Genomic DNA, 26,714 nt, shown 5'->3' with positions numbered 1-26,714 from the left:
TCACTGTCCCCATTTTCATAACAAGAACATGGGCCAGTGAGCTTAAGTCCCTGGAGAACCAGCTCACTACTCTGCTTTTGTGTCAAAAACCTTCGTTCGACAAAACTTGACGTGATGCTCACTGTGTGCAGAGTCTAAGACGCTGGGATGCAGAGGTCCCAGCGTGGCCCCAGTGTGGTCGCCCTGGACTGAGCTGATTGGGGAGGGGAAGCCGAGTAGGGAGAGGGGACTGCCTCAGAGGAGGTGGCCCAGCAGGGCTCCAAGCAGCAGAGGGCCCCTGGGGTCGGGATGATGAGTCGGCAGGTGGAAAGCAAAGAAAAGAAGGAAGGCAAAGCCTTTGCTTGCATCCATCCGAAGGGCCCCCTGTATGCTTGGCAACCCCGAGAGTGACCTCGCCAGCTCTGCAGCCTGCACAAGCATGCAGTGGCAGCGGGCTCCCTCGCGCTGGCCCGTGTTCACATCTGGCTGACCCTGAGCAGTCCTGAAATGCACAGGGGGCTCCTCAACCTCCCAGGGCCTATTCCCCCACTTCTGGACTTAGGGGGGATCATCAGCCTGTCCTAGAAGTAGTGACAGGATTAAAGGGGGTGCTGGGTGACCACACCCACAATTCTGCCCTTCCTCTGCCATGTACCCCCAACCCTTGAGCAAAATCTTGAGACTCTACTTTCAACATCTGTGTGACCCCATCCACTGCCCCAAAGTCACCACCCATCATCACAGGCCCCCTTCTCTGGACAGCTGCTATGGGCCTGGACCCTCTGCAACCCTGTGTGCCCCCCTACCCATGCCATCCCTGGGCCCCAGGTCTAGTGGAAGAAGTCTCAGGCTCCTGGCCCATGTGAACACACTTGCACGTGTCCTCCAGGGGCCCTGGCAGTTCTGTACCTGCCACCCTGTGCCCTGTTTCCCAGACAAGTTTGCCCGTTGAGGCCAGGCCGCAGGCCTCACAACCCCTGACTCGGCCCCGACGTGTATGTGTGGCCTCTTCACAAAGAAGAATGAATCGGGATTGGTAAGGCCCAAAATGAATGAGGACTGGTAAGGCTCAACCCTTGTGCTGCTGGCGCGGCCCTCCAGGTTCATCATTCTGATCACCTCTCCAACCACTTCTCCTTCCGCCTCCCCCTTCCTCACCAAGATCAAGCCGCACCAGCTTTCCTTTGCCCTTCCTGGACATGCCAGGCTCCTCCCTCCCTCCCTCCCTCCCTCCCTCCCTCTCTCCCTCCCTCAGGAACTTTGCACAGCCTGCTGCCTCGGCCTGAAACAGCCCCTGCCCTGGCCCCCTGGACAGCAGACTCCTCTTCAACCTTCCTGACCTGAGGCAGCCACCCATCTGTTTTCCTCTCCCATCTCCTTGTTATACTAATTTTGCTTACTTGTCTGTTTACTTGATTTTTGTCCATCCTGAGCCTCTAGCCTATAAATTCTAGGAAGGCCAGTTCCTGTGATGTCACGGTGACATCAGAAGTGCAGAAATCTATCTTCAAGCCAATGCAAGCCAAATGATGAAACTCAGAACCTAGAGGTCAGAACTAGCCCTCACCTCCCAAAAGGGTGGGGGATGGAGGTGCACAGCCAGTGCCCGCAACAGTTCCTGGCACATAGTCAGTGCTCAGTAGAGGGGGGAGCCGCCATCCTGACTTACTCAGTCACTACCTTCCAGGTCTTTGAGATCTTTGAACTTCCTTGATGGCAGGGATTTGAATAGTGAATGGTTGAAATGGAAGACAGGCAGCGTAAATACCAAGACCCAAGGAGTAGATATAGAAGACAGAAGCAAGACTATGAAACCATGAAGGAGCCACGAGGTGGAGCTTCCTCTGCAGGCCAAGGACTATGACACTGCTTAGGGGCAAGAGCAGATGGACCAGGTGCCTATGGGGGGCCAGACACCGTGCTTGTTTCTGTGGCTTCAGGTACCCCAACAGAGCTGGAATCGCCGAAGACTGTAAGGAGCAGAATCCCAAGGCACATAAACTGACAAAAATTCATATGGAAGAGACGGGATTGGAAAAGTTCGAGGGCAAACTTAAAGAGACACCATGTCTCCTGGACTCGCAAACTGGAGGTCCCACAGGTAATCAGTGACTGATAGACCCAGATCTGTCTGACCAGGAGGTATTTTATTTCCAAGACTCTGTGTGTCGTCATGCATCCATTGAACAGCTACTTATTGGGTCCCAGACCCTGTGCCAGGCACATGTGACATGTGTGGTCTCTGGACACGTGTGATCCAGGCCTGTGGGCAGCCAGCATCTATCATGCATTCACCAAGTGCCAGGCATAGATGCACTTGGTATATATTTAATGTGCCCAGTGTATTAACTCCCATCACAAAACTCAGAATAGAACCCCATCTTAGGGGTGAACAGTTCGGCAACCCCATAGGTAACTGGACTTCTTTGAATCTCAATGTTCTTATCTATCAAATGGGCATAAATGTACCTTCTTCATGGAGTGGTTGTTAATAACCATATATATATAGCACATGCCCTGGGCCTGCCCAGCAGATTGCCAGGTGTATAGAGTTGGTAGATGGATGGGATTAAGAGTTCCAATTCTCTGCACCCTCCATCCCCCACCCTTTTGGGAGGTGAGGGCCAGTTCTGACCTCTAGGTTCTGAGTTTCATCATTTGGCTTGCATTGGCTTGAAGATAGATTTCTGCACTTCTGTTTCTGCTCTTGCCCCGTGCCTTCACCTTGGGAGCATTCCCAAGTGGCCTGTGTGAGTGGAACTGTCATTCCAACTGACACCCTGCTGACGCCCAGCTGACCCCCAGCACACAAGCAGGCAGACAAGACCAAAGCCAAAGACAAAGAACCAGGAGCCAAAATTTCCAATGTGCACTTTAAGAGCCAAAGAAATGCTCATGATCCTATGAGCCACTAAGTCTTGGAGACAGTGTGGGTTTGGGCATTACTGTGGCAGTGGACATCCGACCCCCATCGCTGGTGTTTATTCCTTTTCTCCCTTTAGATCCTCTGATGAAATGGCATTTCTGGAACTACATGGAGCCTGGTCTGACTCCAGGACCTGCTGCCAACTTCCTGATGTTGCTTCTCCCACCACCAGCCACATGATAAAAACTGCCCAGGAGGGTACAGCATCCAGGCTCTGCAGGCATTTCCCATCAGCTCCCCAATAATTGCCCAGAGATCCATGAGGACCCATGAGGAATTTTGCTGATGGACAGGGTATGTTTTAGAAGAGAAGATGTAGGACATTCCACAAACTGCCAGGAGACTCTCTAGGTAAGGTGTGGTGGTGTCTGCCTGAGATGGAGCCGTACACAGGGCAGGGAAGTCTGAAGACACCTGCTGAAGTGCTTAGAAGCACAGGCCAAGGGTGGAGCCTGGTCCATCCTGGGGATGGCCTTCCACAGTGGCCAAGGACAGGGACAAAGTTGGCCATTGCAGGGCTCCTGGCCAAGGGAGGTATGGGCATGAGGCTCTGTGATAAGCTGGGAGAAGAGCACCCCTGGTCTGGGATAAAGCTGTGGGAATAAAAAAGAAGGCAGGCCAAGGGACACGCTGAGCACGGTGACCAACTGTATGTGTCACCTAGAAATGGGGAGCAGTCGGTGTCCAGTGTGGCAGGCCTGGAGGAAGCCCAGGTCATGGGGCAGGTTGTCCTTCTATCCTCGTGCTCTCCTCAACCCTTACCCCTTTGCAGCCCCCAACCTCACCTTCTCTTTCCTTTCCCCACATGCAGCCCACATAGAATGTTCCAGAAAGAAAATAATAGCATGACCTGTAAGCATCAGTATATTTTTGGCAAGGGGAGTGGGCACTGACAGCACACAATGCTGATTTAAATATCAATGACGAAGATTGGTCACTTGTCATCAGGGAAATGCAAATCAAAGCTGCATGAGAGAGACCACCTCCCACCTGTCAAGTCGGCTAGTATCAAAAAAAAAAAAAAAAGTAACAAATATTGGTAAGGATGTGGAGAAACTAGAAACCTTGTATCCTGTTGCTGGGAACTCAAAATTGTGCAGTCACTACAGAAAATGGTGAGGGCAGGGGGTTTCCAAAAATTAAAAATCAGAACTACCATGTGATCCGGCAATCTCACTTCTGGGTATTTACCTGAAGGACTGAAATCAGGATCTCGAAGTGATAGTAGCACCCCCACGGTCACCGCAGCACTACGCACAGCAGCCGGGATGGGGCAACCACCCAGATATGCATCAGCGGGTGACTGGATAAAGAAAATGGGGTCAATGTACACAATGAAATACTATCCAGCTGTAGGAAGGAAGGAAATCCTACCCTGTGCAACAACAGGGATGGACCTGGAGGATGTGATGCTGAGTGAAGTAAGCCGGGCACAGACAGACAAACCCGGGGCACCTGGGTGGCTCAGAGGTGGAGCATCTTCCTTTGGCTCAGGGCGTGATCCCAGGGTCCTGGGATCGAGTCCTGCAGGGAGCCTGCTTCTCCCTCTGCCTGTGTCTCTGCCTCTCTCTCTCTCTGTTTCTCTCATGAATAAATAAATAAAATATTTTTTAAGAAAGAAAGAAAGATAGATAAACCCTGTGTGATTCTACTTCCATGAGGTTTGTAAAATGGTCAGATTGCTAGAATCAGAGACTGGGCTGGTAATAGCCAGGGGCTGCAGGGAGGGGGAGATGGGGAATCATCAACCAATGGACATACATTTCAGTTAGGCAGCGTACCCCAGAAATCCCTGTACAGCGCCGCATCCATAACTGGGCTAGCCAGTGTAGGCTTACCAAGTTGCCACGTGAGTAGATCTTATGTTGAGGTGTTCTCGCCATACTAATGTTTTGTAAAAAAAAAGGTCAGGATTAGTGGTTCTATCTATTATAACTACTCCTCAGAACAGCGATGCAACGTAGGGTCTTACCATCCCCACTTTACAAATGGTGAAACTGAGTTGCACAGAGCTCAATTCAGTTGACCAACATTGAAGAGTGAACCGTCGGGGCACCTGGGGGGCTCAGTGGTTGAGCATCAGCCTTTGGCTCAGGTCATGATCTCAGGGTCCTGGGATCGAGTCCTGCAGGGGGCCTGCTTCTCCCTCTGCCTGTGTCTCTGCCTCTGTGTGTTTGTGTGTGTCTCTCATGAATAAATAAATAAAATCTTTACAAAAATAATAAAGAAAAGAAAAGAAAAGTGAACAGTGGAGGAGCTGGGATTGCCTAAGGCCTCCTAGTTTCACCCCCTAACACTGACTCCAGCCAGGGCCATTGTCCTCTGAGCCAACCGTAATTTATGCCCGGGCACCCCTTGTTTGGAACCCGTGTTCACCAACCCCATCACGCGGCACAGCTTTCTGGAATCGACGTCCTGGACCCCAGCCCTACCCATTTGCAGAGCTGCCCAGGAGCGAGGCTCGGCCCCCTCGGCAGGCTGACAGTCTCGTTGTGTAGTCCCCCCCGGAGACCGTCTCCTAAGTCCCATAAAAATAACAAGGCAAACTGGGGCGCCCGCAAGGCGTTGCGGGGAAAGGCGCACATTTGGAGCTGAGCAAGGAGCTGGGGGCCAGGGCCGGCCTGAGGATCCGAAGGGAACTATGAGCTGGGGGTCATTAAACCAAAGCCATTTCGTACCGGAGAGGGGAGGGAATTTTGAAAGCACGGCCCGGTTACAGACCCTGTGGCTTCCCATCTGCCTGTGGAAACCAGGGCACATTCCCGGCGCCCACCTATGGGCCAGTGCCCACCTGCAGGCCAGTGCCCACCTGCGGGCGCCAGCTCGGGCTCTGAGGTGCCGGGAGCACGGCCGCAGCGCCCGAGGGCGCGGGATCCAGATCCACACGGGGTAGGCCCACGGGTGGAAAGGCACTGCCCGCGGGTGGAAAGGCACCAGCCCCGAGGGCAAGCCCCCTTGCAGGGCTCCGGGCGGCCTCGGGAAGTCCCCGCGTCCAGGGGAACATCACCTGGTGGGTGCACAGCCAGTGCTGGTGCTGCCCAGGGTGCTTGTCGGATCCCGCCCCGTGGAGGCCAGGAAGCCCGGCTGCACCTGCGGGGCTCCCCGCACCCCCACCCACCGGGGCCAGGGCCCCCCCAGCCCCCGCGGGCGCCCTGGCTGTCTCCCACACCGGCTCCCCACAGGATCCCATTTCAAGAACGAGCTCCCCTTGCAAGTAACTCGAGCAGCTTTCGGGAAGCTCAGCCTCTGTGGTCGGGGTAGGCTGGGAAGAACGGACCGCCCCGCTGAAGCTCCTATAGAAAGGTTTGGGAGCTCCCTCCCAATGCCAGCCTGGGGGGGAATGTTCCGGAAGGGTTTGGAAACCTAAGGTCCCCTCCTGTGCCCAGGGGATGCATAAGACACGCAGCTGAGGCTCTTTCCGGAACAGTGGTGGTACCTTTGAAGGCAGAGGCCAGATCTTACCTGTCCGATTGCTCAAACACACACAGGCCATTTCTACCAGGACACGAGAGGTCTTTGCACCCCCCTGGGAGCTGAAAAGGGGGGGTGGCCCTAATTTTCTTTTTCTATCTGTTATGACCTCTGATTGTGAGCTCCAGGCACAGGCAACCCTGCCCACTGCCTGGTTCCACTGGCCTCGAGGGCAAGCTGGCAGCCTGTGCCCACACCCAGAGAGAGAGAGAGAGAGAGAGAGAGAGAGAGACCACTCTCGGGAAGCAGGAGAGGAGGAAGCAAGTCAGGAGGTAATTTGTTCAAAAAAGGCTGCTTTTCGGGGCACCTCGGTGGCATTTGCCTTTGGTCCAGGGTGTGATCCCGGGGTCCTGGGATCGAGTCCTGCATCGGGCTCCCTGTAGGGAGGCTGCTTCTCCCTCTGCCTATGTCTCTGCCTCTCTCTGTGTGTCTCTCAAATAAATAAAATCTTTTAAAAAATTAAAAATTAAATAAATTTAAAAGATGCTTTGCAAGAACAATCTTACGGCCAGCACTGGTGTTCTCACCAACACGTAAACTAGGCCAGGGGCGCAGACGGTCTCGCTCTGTGTGGGAGGCGCTTCGCTCAGTGTCCTGGTCCCCTGGGCTCAGCTACAGCACAGCTGCCAGAGAAATTCTCCTCTCGAGCTTGGAAAGCCGGACACTAACATGACCATTATATTAAATAACACGGTAAGCTTCAAAAGTACATTTAATTCCATGTGTCACTTTCAATTTGCGTTGCCTTTGCTTATACACTTTTTCTTTCAAAGAATCTTTTCTTTCGATGGCCAGCTGGGCACAAAGCTGCTCGAAAATAGAACGCCTCAGCTCTTAACCAAGTCTGTCCTCTCCACGCCCTAGTAACAATATTTCACCAAAATAAGCAGCATTTGGGGCAGCAGGGCCCACAGAGCTGGGCGGGGGTGGGGGGTGGGGGGTGGGTTCCTTTTATTGGGAGCCTTTCCCCAGTGACATCAACCTTTGGAAGGAGTATGTGACTTTGACAATTGTTTAGAAACGTTTTTTCTCTCGGGGGCTCTGGACATAAAACAAACCATAGGGAAGTAGGAACCCATGAGCCTCTTTAACTTAAAGCCTCTGAAATCACACCAGGAATCACATGTAAGCCCTGGGGCTCGTGGCTCTGGGGCAGGCAATACCATGAGATCTTGGTGGAATCCCAGGAAGGAGACTGAGAAGCCTGAGGCTGGAAGGGAGGGTCTTGCCGTTTCAGAGAGGAGAAGACAGGGCGGAAAGGGAAGTGCACACAGTGTCCCAGCGTCACCCTAAAGTCCTTCTGAAGTTAGCTCACAGTGATGTGCCTGATTCCCCATCCCCATGGCTCTCCAGGTTCCACAGGTGACTTAGCTCCTTCCTCCACCCAACTAGCTCATCCCCCCAAAGGTGGTTTACAGCACACCTAGCTTGGTACCGGGGCTGGCAGGCAAAATCCAAGCTCCCCTGCAGCTTACAGTCTGGAAGGGTGGGGGGGGGCAGGTGCTTCTCAAGCCCAAAGAAACATAACACGATTGTCACAGGTGCAGCAAAGAAGAGGGAAGGTGGACTCCAAGTGCCTGCAGTGGGACTGGTCTTGAGATCAGGGATGCTTCCCTAGGATGTATGGCTGAGGATCTGTAGTCAAGGGTCCTTAGGGGGAAAGGAAAGGGCAGCGTGGGTCAGGCAAAGAGATCAGCTTGTCCAGGGGTCTCACAGCAGGAGGCCCATGGAGGATGGGGTGGGAGAGCCAGAGGGAGGGAGAAAGGGAGCTCAGGGACCGGCACCCCCAGGGCCTCTCACACCATAGTAAGTTTTGCCTTTATGAGCAACTGAAAGGCATGGAAGGAATCTAAAGGAGGAATGGCATGGCCCACACAGCTCGTTCTGACTGTAAGCAGAGACGAGACGCAGAAAGCACAGGCTACTGCAGTATCCAGGCCAACACGGCAGCAGGGACGGGTCTCAGAGATGAGCAGGAGGTAAGTCAGAGGGACGCAGTCATGGATTGGACACCGGGGGTGTGGGAGAGACAGAAAGACTCCTAGGCCTCCAGTGTGACAGCCCCATGGACGGTGGTGCCATTCCTGAGAGGGGACAGCAGTCTTAGCTCAGAGAGATATTAGGGTTCCATTGCTTCTCGGGCCCATTTTGGCCTCAGTCTAGAACTTGGGTTTCTGCCTTGCTGGGGAACGAGTTCCTGGCTTGCACCCGATTCCTGGACCTGATGCTGGGACCCTAGCACTCTGAGCAGGACCTAACCTGAGTCAGATCCAGCCACAGTTTCTTTCTCTACGTGGCTCCCACCCTACATTCCCAGACACCAAGGTGCACTTCCTCCATGTGAGGACACTGTGTCCTCCAGCTGCACGTCCCTGACACTGCCCTCGTGCCTCGTTGGTGTCCACACCTGGCTCTCGCCATGCTCTTGGAAGCTGGGTCCAAGCTCTCTCTCTCTCTCAATCTCTCTCTCTGTCCCTCTTGCCCCAGCAGGTATGTAACCCCCTAGATTCCAGACCATGTTATTCTGCCCAGGCCTCCACACCTTCACTCTCCATGTCAGGCCCTCACTGTGTAAGGATCACCATTAAGACCCCATATCATGTGCTGTTTTGACATCTGGTGCAACTAAGAAGGCTTCATCTGGCCAAACTGCAAACTCCCTTTCCAGCCCTGCTCCCACAGACAAGATCCCCCAGTCAAATAACCCTCCTTGTCATGGAGATGGGGGGTGAGGGGAGGAGCAGCTCCTGCTTTTCCCTGAGCCATAGCTTCATTTCCTTCCCAACTCTTGGAATTACTTAAAGAATCCTATTACATCCTCCCACAGGAGGCAAGGGTCACCCCACCCTCTTGACATTACAAAGCCTGCCTCCACTGCTTCTACTTGTTCACTTTGTCCCGAGGGTAGTTCTCGTGTGGCCCTGCAGGTGACAGGTAGCAGGTGCCGTGCCCCTCCCCAGGACTGTGAGGTGTATGTGACTCATAAACTGCTAGCAGTTCCCCCACCCGGTGTCAGGTGTTGTGCCTGGCCACCCCCATAATCCTGGAGTGGGAACCCTCCTGTTACCAAATGATGAAGAGGAGGCAATCCAAACAGCCTTCTGTAGGAGACCTTTATGCTGAATAACTCTTGGAGGTGAAGGAATGATAATTACGCATATTTCTTAAAAACACAGCAAATTCCAAAAGCCTCATGGGGTGGTTTTCACAAGGGATGCTCCTGACAGCTTCTTGGGCTCTGCTCCCATAGTCTCTGATGCCACAGGTCTGGGTGGACTCTAGAGAGTTGTTTCTGTTTTAGGTTCCCTGGAGGACTCCGGTGCCCTCTTCCACTTGGGAACTATTGCTAGAGCAGAGCCATTCCCTTGCACTGTGATTTCAGTAAAATCTTGTCTCCATGCTGGAAAGGGGATTGCTGCTCAGCCTCAGCCATCGGACTTGGGCTTCTTAATGCCACTTCACCAGTGGGTGCCCCTTCCCAGCAAAAACATATAATGCTGGATGCCTGTCACTCAGACCTGATCCCTTTGTTCAGGTCAAAATACTAGTGCCCAAAGATGCCTGCCCGGACACCCACGTGCCTGCCCGGACACCCACGTGCCTGCCCGGACACCCACGTGAAGGTGGAAGGGCTCATATGCTCCAGGGAAAATGAATGGAAACGATGGGAAGTCCTCATTCCTCCAAGAATAGGACACAGTGGCCCTCCCAGAACACTGCCAGTACCTCATGTCTACCCCAGCATCTGATTTCCTTACTTCTAGATGAGCTCCTTTTGTTCCTCTGTACACAAGAGGCGATGACTAAGCTTCCAAGCCTTTGAGGGGAGGCAGTTACATCTGGCTGGATGCATTTCATTCTGCCACAGAGCTCCACAGACTGGGGAATCTTCAGCTGAGCTCTTTGCTTGGTATACTTCTTACCAATTATTTTTAAAATTAGATTATGTACAGGGGGTGGGCAAAGATGACCTAGATGCAGAAATTCATACAAGGGGGAAAAGTTGCTTATCACACTATTTATAGGTGATTGTGACAAAACGGAGGGCCAAGACCCAGGCAGGCACTAGGTGGAACTGAGGAAGGGACAAGAGCATAACAGTTGTCCATTAGAGAGCAAAGTGACTTGGTCTACTTTCTTTCCAGTCATGTTCTACACAAGCAGGCACAACAGACCCAAAAGTGTCCCTTTCATCTGGCACAGAAAGCAGGAATAAATGTTCTTTCTTCTCGGGTGGCCAGCAAAGTTATGCTGCCTTTTCCCACCTTTCTTCTTGCAGAGCGAGAGGGACACTGAGCAGAGCCAGCAGCAAGCAGGCTCCATAGGAGCCACTTGAGTGGAGGCCTCCATCCCCTTAGCAAAGGGAACTGAGTAACAGGACAGGTAAAGCACTCGAGAGAGTCGTAGAAAACCCCAAAGGCAGCTGCTATCCCTGACAGGCTCTCAACTGCGGTCACGGAATCCAATTCCCAGCCTGCTCTGAGGCCTTGCCTGAGAGAGTCAAGTAAGATCCCTGGATGTAGAATTGGCTCCACATCTCCTTCAAGCAACTAATCCTTTGCAATCCAGTGAACTTCTATGCACTGGTCCCTAACCTGGGGAACATAGAGATGAGTGAGACAAGGTCCCTGCCCTCCAAGCCAATAGTCAATAGTCTTGGAGAGAAAAAAGAAAAAAAAAAAAAAAGACAAGTCTACAAGGGAAAGAGGAAAATGCAGGGTGGACTAGAATCATGGAACACAGAAACCCTGAAGTGCCAAGGGTGGGCTGATTGAATCAGGGAATGCATTTGACAAAAGGAAGGATTTTCACAACCGAGATGTACAGAAGGTAGTTTCGGGAGAGTCCCCAGGGGCAAGGAGAGGGTCAAGCAAGTGTAGAGTCAGATGTGGGATGGCACCAAATGCGGTGCCAAGGAATCGATACTTTGCCCTCCGAGGACTGGTGTGATCTTTAAGCAGAGAAGTTGCATTGGTTAAAGCCACTCTTACACGCTGTCCCATAGGTGCCTTCCCCTCACGGGTAAGGAGGAGCCTGGGAGAGGGAGGCAGATGGCGATACGGCATGATCAACACAGCTCCTTTTTATAAAAAGGAATGAATCCACGTGCTTTCGCCTCAACAATTAGAGCCTGAATACAAACCAGGTTTTTCAGGGAAAACAGGTAACTGTGGTGGCCTTGTTATACCTTGTTCAGAGGGAACCTGCAATTACAAACTGCAGAAGAGAAAAGAAATAAAACCCATACCCATCTCGGGGCAGTTTTTAAGGGATAACAGACCAATCCTTCCTTGGAGGATCGGTGTTGTGGCAGGACAGCTGTTTGACTTGGCACTGATGAAACTAAAAGTACAGGTTAGGAAGGCAGCAAATCACTGCTCTTACTAAAGCTGGAGGAGAGAAACAATGACCCTCAAGTTTTAAGGGAAATATAATTACTTCATCCCACTCATCAATCAAAGACCCACCCTTTAAAAACTGCCAGCTGTAAAGGTCGGGCTTAATTGATCAGGAGGGAGAAAATTTCATGCCGTTCCACCTTCCTTCCTAAGCCAAGTGAATTAGCAATTAAAAATTCCAGGTGATCCTTCATCAATTACCTTTCCATACATTTCCCATAACTGATGTCCCCAGAAATGGCTTAACTAAGCACCTGACCCTCCTAACTATTGCTAAATCCTCAGATGAAGCAGTCTTGTCTGCAGACAGGTAGCGCAGGGATGGGGAAACGGTAAAAGGAATCTTTTTATAACACACAGAACGGAAATTTCAAAGGGACTTCCTACCTTCCACTGACTTTTGAAAACAGATACGAGTTTGGGCAGAAACAGTCACCCTTCCTACATTATTTCCCTCTCTTAGGGTTTGGATCCTATTATTCATTGTGACCTGGGGTTCTACGCAGGCCAACCGCATTTCAAAGGTCTTGCCAATAGGACGATTTTACCATGAAAAATCAGCCCCCCCTCCCCCCACCCTTCCCACTCCTGGAATCCCCAATGAGCGAGGCAGTGACTATAGTTGCAGCGTACAAGCGAAGGGAGCAAAAATGAAAATCTGGAGACGATGTTTCATTTGCAAGTTCGTGCATGAGCCCTCGAACCCTGTTTGCAGAAAATATGCCCCTCCCTATCTGGCTTCTAGGCTTACCACCCACATCGCCCAGTTCTAAAGCAGCTGGTAGAGATGGGGCATAAATCACTGTTGTCTGAGAGCAAAGACCTGAGCAAGTGGACTTTTCCCGAGACAAGGAGCTGAGTGAGGGCAAAGTCAACCCTGGCACTAAATTGCACATTTTAGTGCAATCACATTGCAAAAGAAAACCCTGATGCCAGGTTTGTGGTTCCCAGGACAGTGCTGTCCTTCCCCGCCCCAGCCACCACCCCACACAGTGGGCTTCTTCAGTTTTGCAGCCTCATACCCTCTCCATCCAGCTCATATATTTTCCTTTGCATTAATCTCAGTTGTTTTCATGGCCTCTCATACACCGCCTGTAAATGATGGTCAGATTGAGATCTACGACCCTAACCTGTCTCTCCATCTCAACACCAAACTGCTGAATGCATCCCAGGCATCTATGGCAGGTGGCTTCTCACAAGTGCAGGGTCCAAACCCCACAAAATCGGGATCCTCCAACCAGCACCCCCATACACACTCTGTGAACGTCCTGGACCCGAATTCCCTACCCCACTAACAGCAGCACTGTCTACCCAAGAAACATCTTAAGCCTCCCCCTTACTGGGGCATCTGGGTGGCTCAGTGGTTGAGCGTCTGCCTTTGGCTCAGGGTGTGATCCTAGGGTCTCCAGATCAGGTCCCCACATCGGGCTCTCACATGGTGCCTGCTTCCCCCTCTGCCTATGTCTCTGCCTGTCTCTGTGTGTCTCTCATGAATAGATAAATAAAATCTTAAAAAAAAAAAAAAAACTTCCTCTTACTGCAAATAATTCGGTCATTACCCAGGGCTCCAGTGACTCAAGCACTGGAGTCACTCCTGCCCTAGATGAAACCCCCATCATCCCCTTCCTGGAACAGGATACAGGAGTCTTTCTAGAACATACATCAGATCGTGCATTCTAACAACTCAGTATTTAATGAGGACTCTTTGCCTCCTCAAAACAGATTAAAAGCAAATAAGTAACTTATTTTAGTTTGGCTCAATACAATCTAAAGGATTTCTAACAGTTCCCGCTGTGTGAGCACGTCATAAGCTACCTCCCGAGAGCGAGCCCCCTGTCCGTGGGGCGCTATGTGGTCAGCCTGCTCTGAGAGGCTTCCCCACTTTTGCACAGGAAGGAGGAGGAGGTTTTCAGACATCAGACAGCAGGAGGAAACTGGATGAAACTGGACGAAATGACCCTCGGGCCCTGCCCAAACTTGAGATTCTATGAGCTGACCTCTGCCAGGCCCGTGGACTCCTTCTGGAAGAATTGCCCTGCTAGCCAGGTGCGCACAAGATAACACGCTCAGAAGCCACGTTTCTAATATTTGACCTTGCTTCCTGACCTGTGATGATCGAATCACGATGGAGCCTGAGGAAGTGAATTGAGAGACACCAAACCCTGTCATGGTAGCTCTTGGCGAGGCCCATGTCCTCACTGCCAGAGCCCACGGAGTCCCCTTCATTCCTGTGCTTTCTGCAACCTGGTGGCTCATCCTGACCCCTGTCCTGGCCCTGCTGGTGGTGGCCTGCCAAGCCCAGTTTTAGCAAAGAATCCCATTGAGCCCAGATTTAGAGAGAAAATGCTGCTGAGCCGGTTTCACAAGACTCTCCCCTACCTTGACATCTAATCAAGTTCTTTTTTGGTAGTGTTGTATGCACCCCGTCCCCCACCCTACTACAGATGCCCCCACCCCACCCCTGGCTACAGATGCTCTGGCTGCATTGGCTGCACCGGCTGCATTCAAAGTTGAGCCCAGTTCTCCACTGGGGTTTCCCTTCTCCACCGCAGTAGCTCACCTGTCTCGCCATTGCAGAGGAGTTGATGCCATTTCTCTTTAAGAGACGGGAATGACCCTTCGGGGAGACACACGGAGCCTGGACAGCCCCCGGGAGAGTCGGCCTTCCAGAAGAGCACGGTGCCCACTTAGGTCCTGACTCTGACAAAGACTCTCCTTGATCAAACGAGAGTCAGGCTTCTCTGAGAAGTCGATGTACCAAGACCTCACCCTTGAGCTCTGTCCTTGGCCTATAGAGTCCTGCTGGTTCCATTAGAAAAAATCCCACCCCCCCTTGATATGTGATCAAATCCCTCATCCCCCACCCGTCAAGTCAATTTAGCCCTCTGACCTCTTAGAAAATTTCCATCCACTGACCCCCACCCTGCTCCTTGGCTGTGAATTCCTACGTTTCCTTATATTCACAGTTGAGCTTGGACTCTTTCCTCCTTGAAGACCCCAAAGGAGTGGTCTCCCTGAATAAAAGCTGCCTTATGCTCTTTAAGAAGCCTTACGAATGATTTCTTTCTTTAATAGCTGCTTGCTTTCTATAAGAATGCCCAAGGTTTAAGACTATCTCTAAAGTATCCTTCCATAATTAGAACTTGGAAAATACAGATTTAAAAGGAAAGAAAGGACAAGGGAGGGAGAGAGGGGGGGAGAGAGCCAGAGTAGCTGTATCTCCTCCTTGCCCAGGCTTGCTTGGGCACATTCCGTATAGCCTGGACCATTAACCTGTGGCCTCTGGGCCAGCATGTGCAAGGTTTCTAAGTCATTAAACGGCTAAGTACCTCATGAGCCAGCATCCACTGTAGGAGTGCCCGATTAGGCCCATTTTGAGCTAAGCTCGTCCTACAAAAAAAGCAGACTGATGGGTCTACATCTAGGTCACCCGGGCCAGACTGTTCTCCCCACTACCTCTGAGCGCTCCGAGGAAAACACGGCATTCTCCTCAACGTCCCCAAGCCCCCTGTGGGGAGCAGGTGGCCAGACGTGCTCATGAGCCTGCCGTTTATGCCACTAGAAGCGCCTGTCAGTGGATTCATGTTCTCACCACAAGCAATTTCTGGGCTCAGTTTTTAAAGGATCCAAACTAAATATCTGCCACCATTAAAGAGTAAGCTATAAACCATGCTTTGGGAATCCAGGAAGGATTAACTAGGAAAGCTTCACTCAAATAATATATTTGTCTTGAGTTGACTGTGTTGGTTACGGAGGAGAATTCAGGCCCCTGATACCTTTGATACGGGTCAGGGTTAAGGAAGAGAAAAGCTATAAATGTGTATGTGTATAATCACACGCATGCACGCACGTATATGCATAAAATAGTTTTCATAGATACCAATTCACCTGCCACATTTACAAATTAAAATTAACATGAGGATTAAAAAGAAAATGTGCTACATGAACACACGCTTTTAGAAGTTATTATTCAGAAGTTATAGTCTCTGAATTGAAATGCTCTGTTAACCTTGTAGTCTTAGTGTGGCACCATCAGAAAATGTGACCTAAACCCACCTGACTTCTCTCACGGCCCAGGGACTGGGGTGGGGGTGGGGGGACAAGCTTATTTCCACACCACTTATATTAACAAACTTAATAAAAGTTCTGAACTGTAACCACCTCACCTGGTGTTGTTCCAGTATAGGGGCTGTGAATTGAAGCTTCACCGCAAATGATTTATACATGCCTATACTTAAACTGTCCCTGCTCCGTTGCGAGAATATTCCATATTCGCCCCCATTACTCATTCCTGGAGGAACCTGCACCACGCTGGCCTGAACCCCTGCAATCTGCAGTAATCTCGGGTCCTGAATGCACTACCAATATTTCTTCTGCATTGTTTGCTTTTCTCGGAGACTGCCAACCTAAAAGCCTGGGTGTTTAGAAATTCAAATCAGCTTCAAATCTTGTCAGAGCCACTGAGCTATCATCTTGGGGTTGCAAGGAGATGAGGCTCCAAAGAACATTTCATTATTAATAAAAATAAAGGAGAGAGATAGTAAATAAAGGCTTGAGCGGGAACGCCACCCGGTCAGAGCCCAGCTCTTTACCTGCGTGTGAAAGACCTTCGTTTCTTTCCCAAGCGGAATGATCTTTGGGGGACGAGAAGAGCCGACTGTGGATCTGGAAGATAAACAGAAACCTTCCCAGTTTTATATTTTTATTTGCCAGATATATAATCTTCAATAATGCGCATTATTATTTCTAAAGAATCAAGAAACGTCCCTAGAATCTCTCCAATCTCCCAAGAAAGAACTCTGGGTTTTAATGAAGACTTATTTCCATTTTCTCCTGCGTTAACTCCACAAATGAATAAAGGGTAGGTTTCTGATGATTTCAAAATGCACAAGGAGGAGGAGGAGAGGGAGAAAAACCATAATCAGCTAACATGGATTTTGCTAGTAGAGCAAAAAGAACCACATCTAATATTTCTTTTCTATCCCATCACGATGTTGAATGGGTGTGGGGCTAAAATTGGACATGCAATAACTATTGATAAATTGATTAACCACAAGCAATCAAATTTCAGGAATCAGCCTTCAAGGCCCAATGAAAATAAGATTAATATATACAAAAGCATTCTGCTGTCTGCAAGTAGGATTGTGACGCTGACTTCCCCTGCCAAAAGGCAAAGGTTGGTTTTGTGAGTTTATTCCGCAAGTGGTTTGCTATAGGTGAGACTTTTGGTTTGGATTTATGAATTTATAATCAGGGTCCACACTGGGTCTGTCCTGTGCCCGCCATCCCTCCTCACGACTGTCCCCTAAAGCTGACGAGTAACTTTTCCGGCCTCTGCTGTAAGCGCAGCGTGATTGGAAGCGGCGATGCCAGCCCCCAATTGTGCATCTCTGCTCACTTCTTGGTCCCACCCAGGCTGAGTCAGGCTTCACAGTGTTCAGTCCCCACCCTGGCCCTTCTCATCCCCAGCATCTGGGCAACCAAACTGGGGACAGAGAAAAGTGGGGGGGACCCAGAGCAGGGGGGGGCTAAGATCTGGGGAGTCACACACCACGTTTGGCCACTCCCTGGGCTTCTCTGCTCCGAGCCCTCCTCCGTTGCGGCCTATGCACGACATGACCTATTAATTCTCACAACGGACACGTCACAGGGAATACCAGGTAACCCGTGGAACACTTTCAGGAAGGAAATACAGGTGCAGCAGCATCGGATGTAGGACAGGAAATGATTTAAATCCCAAGTTGAGGGACGCCTGGGTGGCTCAGTGGTTAAGCATCTGCCTTCAGCCCAGGGTGTGATCCTGGATGCCCGGGATAGAGTCCCACGTTGGGATCCCTGCAAGGAGCATGCTTCTCCCTCTGCCTGTGTCTCTGCCTCGCTCTCTGTGTCTCTCATGAGTCATTCAAAAGGGACTTAAAGCTCTATTCACAGAGATGTTTTTGTGGCGTGGTTCATCATGGCAAAACATCAGAGGTTTCTGAAATATCCACCACCGGGGAATAGCTCGGGAGGCCAGCGCCAAGTGTTGATGCATCCGTTAACAGCGTAACAATGTTCGTGGTCCGAGCTGCAGTCTCCACAGCTACAGCCCATGACTGCGTGCCACGGGCAGGCTTCAATGACATGCTAATGTGGATATTATTTCCTAGGTGATGGGGAAGTTTTGGGGATTTTTGAACAAGGAGATTTAGCACGTAATGTTCACTTGTGTGTTATAGCTCAGGCCTGTGTACACATTGAATTAGAGCCATGCCTGGAGTCCTGACCATGCGCCAAACTTCGTCACTGCCTTCGGAACATGCGACACTTTGCAACTGTGTTTTACCAAGCCTACCTTGCACTGTATATTCATTTTATAACTTTTTTATTACAGTAAAATATATTTAATGTAAAATTTGCCATCGTGATCATTTTACAAGCGTACAGTTCAGTGGTGTTCGACACGTCCACAGTGATGCGCAAGCCATCACCACTCTCCTCTGTAATTCTTTTCATCTTGTAGAACTGAAACCCTGTACCCATTAACAACTCTCTCCCCTTCCCCTTGTTCCTCGTTTTGGCTAGTGTGAATAGTTATTGCCACGAAATGCATGTACAAATATCTCTCTGAGCTCCTGCTTTCAGTTCTTTGGTGTATATGCCCAGACATAGAATTGCTGGACCATAGAGGAATTCTATTTTTTTTTAATATTTATCTATTTATTTGAGAGACAGAAAGAAAGAGAGCAGGGGGAGGGGGAGAGGGAGAGAGAGAGAGAGAGAGAATCCCAAGCAGACTCCACACTGAGCACAGAGCCCAACACAAGGCTCCATGTCAGGACCCTGAAATCATGACCTACGCCAAAAATCAAGAGTCAGGCTCTCAACCAACTGAGCCACCATGGTGCCCCCCAATAATTCTATTTTTTAATTTTTTGAGGACCCTTCACACAGTTTTCCTAAGAGGCTTTACCATTTTTGCATTTCCACCAGCAGTGCACAAATGTTTCCCTTTTTCCACATCCCCACCAACATTTGTTATTTTATGTTTTTTTTAAATAATAACTATCCTAATGGATATGAGATGTATCTCACTACAGTGTGATTTGCATTCCCCTACTTATTCATGATGTGAAGCATCTTTCCATAGGCTTATTATACATCTGCTTTGGAGAAATATTTCTTCAAGTCCTCTACCTTGTTTATTTGTTCTTAAGTTTTGTTTCTCTGTATATTCTGGTCATTAATTCCTTATCAGATAAACCAATTTGCAAGTATTTCCTTCCTTTCTGTACATTGGCCTTTCTCTCCATTGATATTGTCCTTTGATGCATATTTTTTTAAATTTTTAATTAAATTTAACTTAGTTAACATATATTGCATTATTAGTTTCAGAAGTAGAATTTAGTGATTCGCCAGTATGCATAATTTTAAAAACTTTTCATGAGGTCAAATTTGTCTATTTTTTCTCTTGTTGCCTGTGCATCTGGTGTCATATCCAAGGAGTCACTGCTAAATTAGCTGTCATGAAGCTTTTGCTCTAGGTCTTCTTCTTCTTCTTTGCTCTAGGTCTTTTCATAGTATTTGGTCTTGGATCCGTGAGAATGTTAGACAAGGATCCAACTGAATTCCTTTGTATATGGATATCCAGTCTTCTCAGCACCATTTGCTGACCAGACTGCCCTTCCACTATTGAATGGCTTGTCAAAAGTCATTTGACCATTTATGAGCAGGCTTATTCTATTTTATGGGTCTATTTTTGGTCTTTACACCAGTACTACACTGTTTTGATTACCATAGCTTTATAGTAAGCTTTAAAGTCAGGAAGAATGAACCTGCCAGCTTTGTTCTTTTTCTGGATTGTTTTGGCTATTTGGGATCCCTTGAGATTTTTTTTTGGATCCCTTGGGATTATATATGGATTTTATAATGGGTTTTCTTATTTCTGAAAAAAAGTCATTGAGATTTTCACAGGGATTGCACTGACCTTATAGATCATTTTAGGTAGTATCGATATCTTAACAATACTAAGTTACCTGATCCATGAACATGGGATGTGTTTCCAGTTGTTTATGCCTTCCTTAATTTATTTCAGCAACAGTTTGTAGCTTTTATTGTATTGTATATGTCTTTTACCCCCTTGGTTAATTCCTAAGTATTTCATTCTTTTTATTTCAACTGTAAATTGAACTATTTTCATAATTTCCTTTTCAGATTGTTCACTATTAGTGTAGAGAAATGCAACCGGTTTTTGTGTTATTGCTTCTTCATCTTGTTGTTTTGCCAAATGTGTTTATTAGTTCTAACACTATTTCTGTGGGATCTTCTAGGGCTTTCTGCATATTAGATCATATCATCTACACATAGAGATGATTTTACTTCTTTCTTTATGGTCTGATGCCTTTTATTTCTTTTCTGTGCCTAGCTGGTCTGGCTGCGACTTCCACTATGGTGTTGAACAGAAATGGTGAAAGCAGTCATCCTTGTCTTGTTCCTGATCTTAGAGGTAAAGCTCTCAGTCTTTTACCAGCAAGTATGATGCTCACAGTGGGTTTTTCATTATGTAGCTTCTATGCTTTTGAGGTACTTTCCTTCTGTTCCTTGTTTGCTGGCTGTGATATATTTGGTGACCTGTTTTCCATGTCCTCCCCCTAGAATGTGAGCTGCACACAGAAAATTCTTTATTCATTGCTTTGGTTGTAACATCTATAACAGCACTGAGTCCCTAATTTGTCTTTGAAAACATGTACTGAATGACAGGAGTGGGTGAAAGGACTGTGATAGCACATGAGCACATGCGTGTGATGATGTACCACATGATATCAGTGGATGTCTACTGTGATTTCCACTGAGGAAAATAAAAGGTTTTATGGAAAGAAAGAATGGAAAAAGTATACAAAACTCAATATATATGGCACTCTTTCTGCACGCAGATCATGTTCCCTAATAAACAAAAGATATTGCTAAAGGTCTTATTAGTTAAGACCTGGGAGTGTCTCCACTGGGAGACACTTATCAGCGCTGAGCTATTTCTTGTGTGATCATTAGGTAGCTCCTGTCTCACCCCTTTCAAGACTTTGTCTCCCTTAGGTCTCTGAAGCCATTAGTTCTTAATGAACGGCCATGTTATTTAATGAACGGCCACAGTAACTGACCTAAGCCACATGGTGGAGGTTAGATTTAGACCCCATTTTCCAGCTCTGTTCCCAGAAGCTCCTCAGCCTGCATCAAGCTTGGGATGACACAAGGAGATACCACCGAGGCCTCACTGCATGCACATAGTGACCTCACTGGATCCTACAACAACTCTGTGGGAGAAATAGCTTGACTATTTCCATTTTACAGAGGTGGAAATTGAGGCACAGAGAGGCTAAGTAATTTTCTCAAAGTCACAAAGACCTAGTAAAGCAAGTGAAGAAGCCCATGTTGGAATCAAGGCAATCGGGATCAAGATCAGTCCTTGAGAACAGAACACTATGATTAGAATCAAGGACATGAAAAGAATCATGACACCTCAGAATCACAGGGAATGTTCCAGTTTGCACAGTTCTTTTATACACATTACCTCCTTTTGACTCCCCAAAGTCCCTGAGAGGTGGCCAGAACACATACAGTTCTGATTGCATAAAGAAACAAAGGTCCTGAGAGTGGGAGAGACATCAGGGCCCATGGGCAAGAAAATGGGGCTTTTACACCTGCACCAGCCCTCCTGACTCCAGGCTCGCATTCCTTCCACACCCTCTCACCACTTGCTACCTTATAGGGTCCACCACTACCAGCAGAAACTCCACGGTCAAGCCTGGCACCAGCTAGGATGCTGATAACATTGACAACAAAATGATCCTGTGAGTTCTGTCAAGAGCCGGAAGCTGAGCACTAGCGAGATCTGAACATCTCTGGTACAGTAATACTAGAACCATCCATTTACAGAAGACTAAACGCTTTACAAAGCAACTCTCACATTCTCCCACTTGATCCTCCCAAGTCCTGCCATAATGGCTGGACCTTAATGAGCAAATATGCTACTGTTTTTGTTGTTTTTGTTGTTTACCGACTCTCCCTTCAAGATATCAGAGTTCTTACAATAGATCCATAATCCTATACCTGCAACTCTAAAATCCATAAAGCTCTGAAATCCAAGAGGGTTTTTTTTTTTTTCTGTGAATTTGTAGAAAACTAATCTGACAGTCAGACCTTCCCTGAACTAACCTAAGGCTATTTATAATATTAATTTATTCCATTTAGTGTGAATATTCATACATTTTATTGCAAAAACATCAGTGAGCTTAATTACAGGGTGATTAGATCCTGCTAGAAATGTTGTGCAGTGTTACCTTTCTGAAATAAAATTAAGAAATCATCGTTGAATCACATTTGGCCCCAAGAGCTCTGGATGGAGAACTGTGGTCTTCGTACAACAGACGTTTAATAAACTTGCTAGTCCCTGGGTTTGAGTTTTCCATAGATCCTCTCATCCAGTTCCCACAAGGCAGCCAGTATCTCTGCATTTTGTGGTTATGGACACGGGGGCAGGGAGAGATTCAGGAATTTGCTCTAGGTCACAGAGCTACTAAATGCCAGAGCCAGGATCCTCTCCAACTAGAACACAGTGCTCTCGGCATTCCCCATATTAGCACATGTGTGTGTTCAGCGGTGGTCAGGGCTTTGTAAAGCATTGAGCAAGTAAAACAGGGACCAAGTGAAGAGAAAGGAGAGAGAAGAGCAAACAGCTGGGAACTTAAGTCTAGGCAGATCCCTGCCTCTAGTACCTCTTCACTCTGCCTTGCCTGGACGTGTGCATGGTCTACAGAGAAAACAGAGGAGAGATTACAAGTCTATTTATATCTCAAGGACCAAAGACCAAGGGTGGATTTTTGGCCAAGTCTTCTCTTTACAATGATGGCAGACACTGTTGGGGTCCAAAAAAAAAGAGGGCCATTTCTTTTCTGCATCCGGTGTCTTCTCCCCAGGGGATATTGAAGGTCCCGGGAGAAGCAGATAGCACGTCACAGGGAGGGCTCCAGCATGGCCTGCCAACGGGTTAACACAGCCTCTTCTCTTCAGGGGCGGGAATACACTCTCCATGGCTAATCTGGATGCATGATTGATCTTTGCCAGCATTGCATGTTTATATTCAATCTTCTGAATTCTCTTCTGCAACAATAATTAATGTCAGAGCAGTTTTTGGATCAACAGTGTATTTTCTGGTTAATGCAACCCTGCACCTATAATAACTCAAAACTGAGATTTATCACTCTGCCATGATTCCCTCTTCATGCTTCATCTCTCCATGTTTACATCTGCTTTAACTTTTTCTAATCTAAAATAAATCAGCATGAAAAGCATTAGATTTTTCATTTAGATTCTCAATTGCCTTTTATTATGGAGATAATATCCCTTATCTGATTGCAAATGGGGGGGATTGTTCCCTTGTTAGGATCTGCAGGAAGATGCCTCAGTCTCTCCTTGCTTCTCCTTCACTTGTGTCGTCAAGAGTGGTGTCTGCTGGGGTTCTGGTTTGAAAATAAGGCAAATCAGCATGGAAGGAGGATCCGTTATTTTCATCCTCCCTCCTCTTGTGAGACTCCCGGGAAGCAGCCTCCCTGGCTGCCTAACGAGAAGTGGTCCATGGAGAGTTCACCCTCCGTTTTCCTGCCAGGGTGACTTCAGCCCCTGTGTGTTTGCACGGATAAATGAGAACAGTGATGATGAGGATGAAGAGCTTGGCTGGAGATTTCTATGCCAACATCAGGCATGGGCAGGGGGTGGGGGGACATAACGCCATAACATGGGCATGTTAATTACCAGTTACAAAATCAAATTTAGCTGAACTATTTTGTATATCAAAGAGGTGGATTTCCCCTGATTCCTTAAGTATTCCTTTCAGCATGTTCTATTATGTTTCCTATCATTTGCAACCTTCTCTCCTTGCTTTAAAATGCGAGCTGATGATTCCAGAAGCTGAATCCATTTCTTGTACCAGGTGGAAACTTCTCTTCCCAGGGATTGTTCCCTGTCACGGACTACTCTCCCAAGCGGCTTCAAGTACTTCCGAATCCACTACAGTGACGCTACCCTGACTCGGAACACCTCAGGAAGTTCTGACAATTCAGTCGCCTACTCAACTGTATAACTTTTAACTCAATTGCTGTCATTTTTTCTTCTTTCAAAAGAATAGAGACAAAAAAAAAAAAAGGGACTAGGGTATTTCCTGTTCTTTGGCTCACCTGTTCACATGGAACTCATCCCCTGGGCCCATGGGAGAAAGGCCTTTACTATTTCACACTGGTGGCTGCTGTTTGCAACTTTTTTTTTTTTTTAACCTAGACTGGCAGAAAGCAATCTAAATGGAGCCCTTTCACATCTTCTCACAATTAGAGAAGGTGATGACTTTTACTTAGTGAGGAATAGCAAAACAGGGTCCTTGATGGCTTCAGAATGGAATAATATCAACAGCTACACTACAGATTGCTTACCAATTGCTAGGCACCATATAAAATGCTAAACGGACATTAAATAATCTCCACGGCAACACGAGAAGGAAGGTACCATGGCTGCCATTTGAGAGACAAGGACATGCCATTCTTAGAATTCTTGTTAATGATGGTATCAGTAATAGGATGATAAACAGTTAAGCATTACTGAGCTATTGCTATGAGCCAAGCTCTGCCCTGAGCACTTTTCGTACATCACCTTATTCAACCCCCGAAAATGCACTGGGTGAAGGGAAGGGACTCTTATTAACTCCATTTTGTACATAAAGCAACTGATCCTGGGGAAGGTAAGAGTTCATGCAAAGTCAGAATTGAAAGAAAGTGTGGACTTAGAATAAAAATCTACATGTACCAGAATCAGGGACCCTCACCTCTCTGCCACCCCAACAGAACATGATCTGTTTAATTAAGAAGCCAGAAGTTGTAATGAAAACTTATTACACACACACACACACACACACACACACACACACACACCTGCATATTGCATGATTTCAGTTAAAAACATGCCAGACCAGGTAAAAGTTAAGTGGCAGAAAGCAGATCAGCAATTGCCAGGGGCAGAGCTGAGGGAAGGTGTTGGGTACGAAAGGCACCAGGGAACTTTCTGGTAGATATGCCCTACATCGTGATTTGGTGCTGGTTACACCACTGTATGCATTTGTCAAAACAAAATGAACTGTATACTTATACAGTGTATGAATATTAATATATGTAAATCGTACATAAGCCTGCATTTTTTAAATGTATCGTGAACAAGCTCCACTTTAGCTCGGAGTTTCAATTCAACACAGAGTTAGTGAGAGAAATGAGACAGGGACCCTGACCTCAGAGATCTCCTCCTGTTGTGAAAGAGAATCGTCCTACGCACTTACAAACACGAGTTAGCGCAGGACCAGCTTCACAGGCATGAGACCCAGGCAGTGGCACGGAAGCCTGTACTGCGAAGGGCCACATATTGGTTTCATGTCACCATCTTGAAGTTCTTTTAATTATGGTAAAATATACATAGCATAAAATTTAGCATTTTAAGCGCATAATTCAGTAAGTAACACTAAGTACATTCATCATGTCGCGCGGTCATCACCACTATCTGTCTCCAGAGCTTTTCCAGCCCCACAGGCTGCAACGCTGTACCGTTAAACACGAGTTTCCTATTCTACGCACCGCCCCACAGCCCTGAAAGGCACCAGTCTACTCCCCATCTCAGAGAATTTAACTACTCCAGGTACGTCGCCAAAGTGGAGTCCGTCAACATCTGTCTGGTCATAACCGGCTTATTGCACCCAGTATAACTCTCTCCAGGCTCACCCAGGTAGTAGGTGGGATTTCCTTGTGCTGTGCTAATAATGTCCTCCGATGCACGCAAGGTTTTCATGCTGATCAAGTCCAATTTATCCATTTTTTTCCTTCTACAGCCAGTGCTTTTGTGTCACCATCTTGAATTATAAAACATTTTTATCTTTGAACTTGTGCTTTGTAAATGAAATCCCAAGAGGATAGTGGGGGTACTGTAAGCAGAGGACGGGGCAAGGTGTGTTTGCTGATTTCCTCACTGCCCATCACAGATGGTCCTCAGTGGCCCCTCGCTGAGGTGCGCCTACCTGGTGGAAGCCTACCTACCTACCTGGTGAGCCTACCACACGTGGAAGTTCAGCAAGACTCAAAGAGAATATGAGGTAAGCGAATCACATCTAGGATCAAGTACGCCGAGTGCTGACAGCCCCAAGGGGCCCGTGCTCCCCCCGGAAACAGACTTACTTCAAATGCAGAAAGAAGGCAGTAGATTTCTGGGAAACACGAGTGACCAAGCAACCCTATCACAGACTTTCTTCCTCATGTTACATCCCAGTGTTGGCCACCTGCTTATGCTGCAAATGACAGCTCAGAAGGAGAAGGAGAGAGGGAGAGAGAGGACCCCCGTAGCTCCCTTGTATCTTAGCCCTTCCTCACCCAGCAGGAAACTGAAGGTACAGAGCATTGGTCGAATATTATGTCAAATAAAAGTTAGAGATGATTTTTGCAGTGTTTCCATTGTTCCAGTGAGAATGAGATACATATATGCATGTATAGCATCAGTGCAAATAAAAGCTGCACCATTTCAGTGATTCCACCTATGAGTCGAGTGCTCTTATATTTGTGTTAAAATGGCATTACGCAGTTTAAAGATGAACGTCAAAATTCATGGTAAAATTTAAAATCTAAATTTGTCTTTGCTTAAACCAATGTTAAAGAACCCATTAAAAACCAACAGGACAAACCCAAAGAGAGACAATAAAAGGAAGGAAAAAAGACCTACTTTAGTACCTTGAACAACTATTTCTCCCTGCTTTTCTAACACGAGGAGCACATGTTCCTTTTGCCCTGGTCCCCACGTGTTGCATAATCAAAACTGAGGTTGTGGCCATTTATTGTGGAACTCTGTCATGGAAAGTCTTCATATTTTTGTTTCCTGTGTGTCTGACA

At 47.9% G+C, this 26,714-nt stretch overlaps 1 protein-coding gene across 6 annotated transcripts in view; it reads right to left on the bottom strand.

Moving 5' to 3' along the window:
- The window catches only part of C2H10orf90 (chromosome 2 C10orf90 homolog), a 215,649-nt gene that overhangs the window by 166,918 nt on the left and 22,017 nt on the right, over window positions 1-26,714 (bottom strand). For 5 of the 6 annotated variants that reach the window (XM_041746675.1, XM_041746671.1, XM_041746673.1 and 2 more), the window contains exon 2: window positions 16,368-16,440. The exons of the other annotated variant lie outside the window; for it this stretch is intronic. Coding sequence is in view for 4 of the 5 variants with exons in the window: in XM_041746671.1 (XP_041602605.1) it covers window positions 16,368-16,440 (73 nt within the window). In the remaining variant the exon portion in view is untranslated. The remainder of the gene's footprint in view (window positions 1-16,367; window positions 16,441-26,714) is intronic. 6 annotated transcript variants of the gene reach the window in all.

This window comes from Vulpes lagopus, chromosome 2, assembly GCF_018345385.1.
Source record: "Vulpes lagopus strain Blue_001 chromosome 2, ASM1834538v1, whole genome shotgun sequence".
NCBI lineage: Eukaryota > Metazoa > Chordata > Mammalia > Carnivora > Canidae > Vulpes > Vulpes lagopus.
The sequence above is the reverse complement of the archived record's forward strand: the minus strand, read 5'-3'. Positions and strand labels throughout refer to the sequence as shown.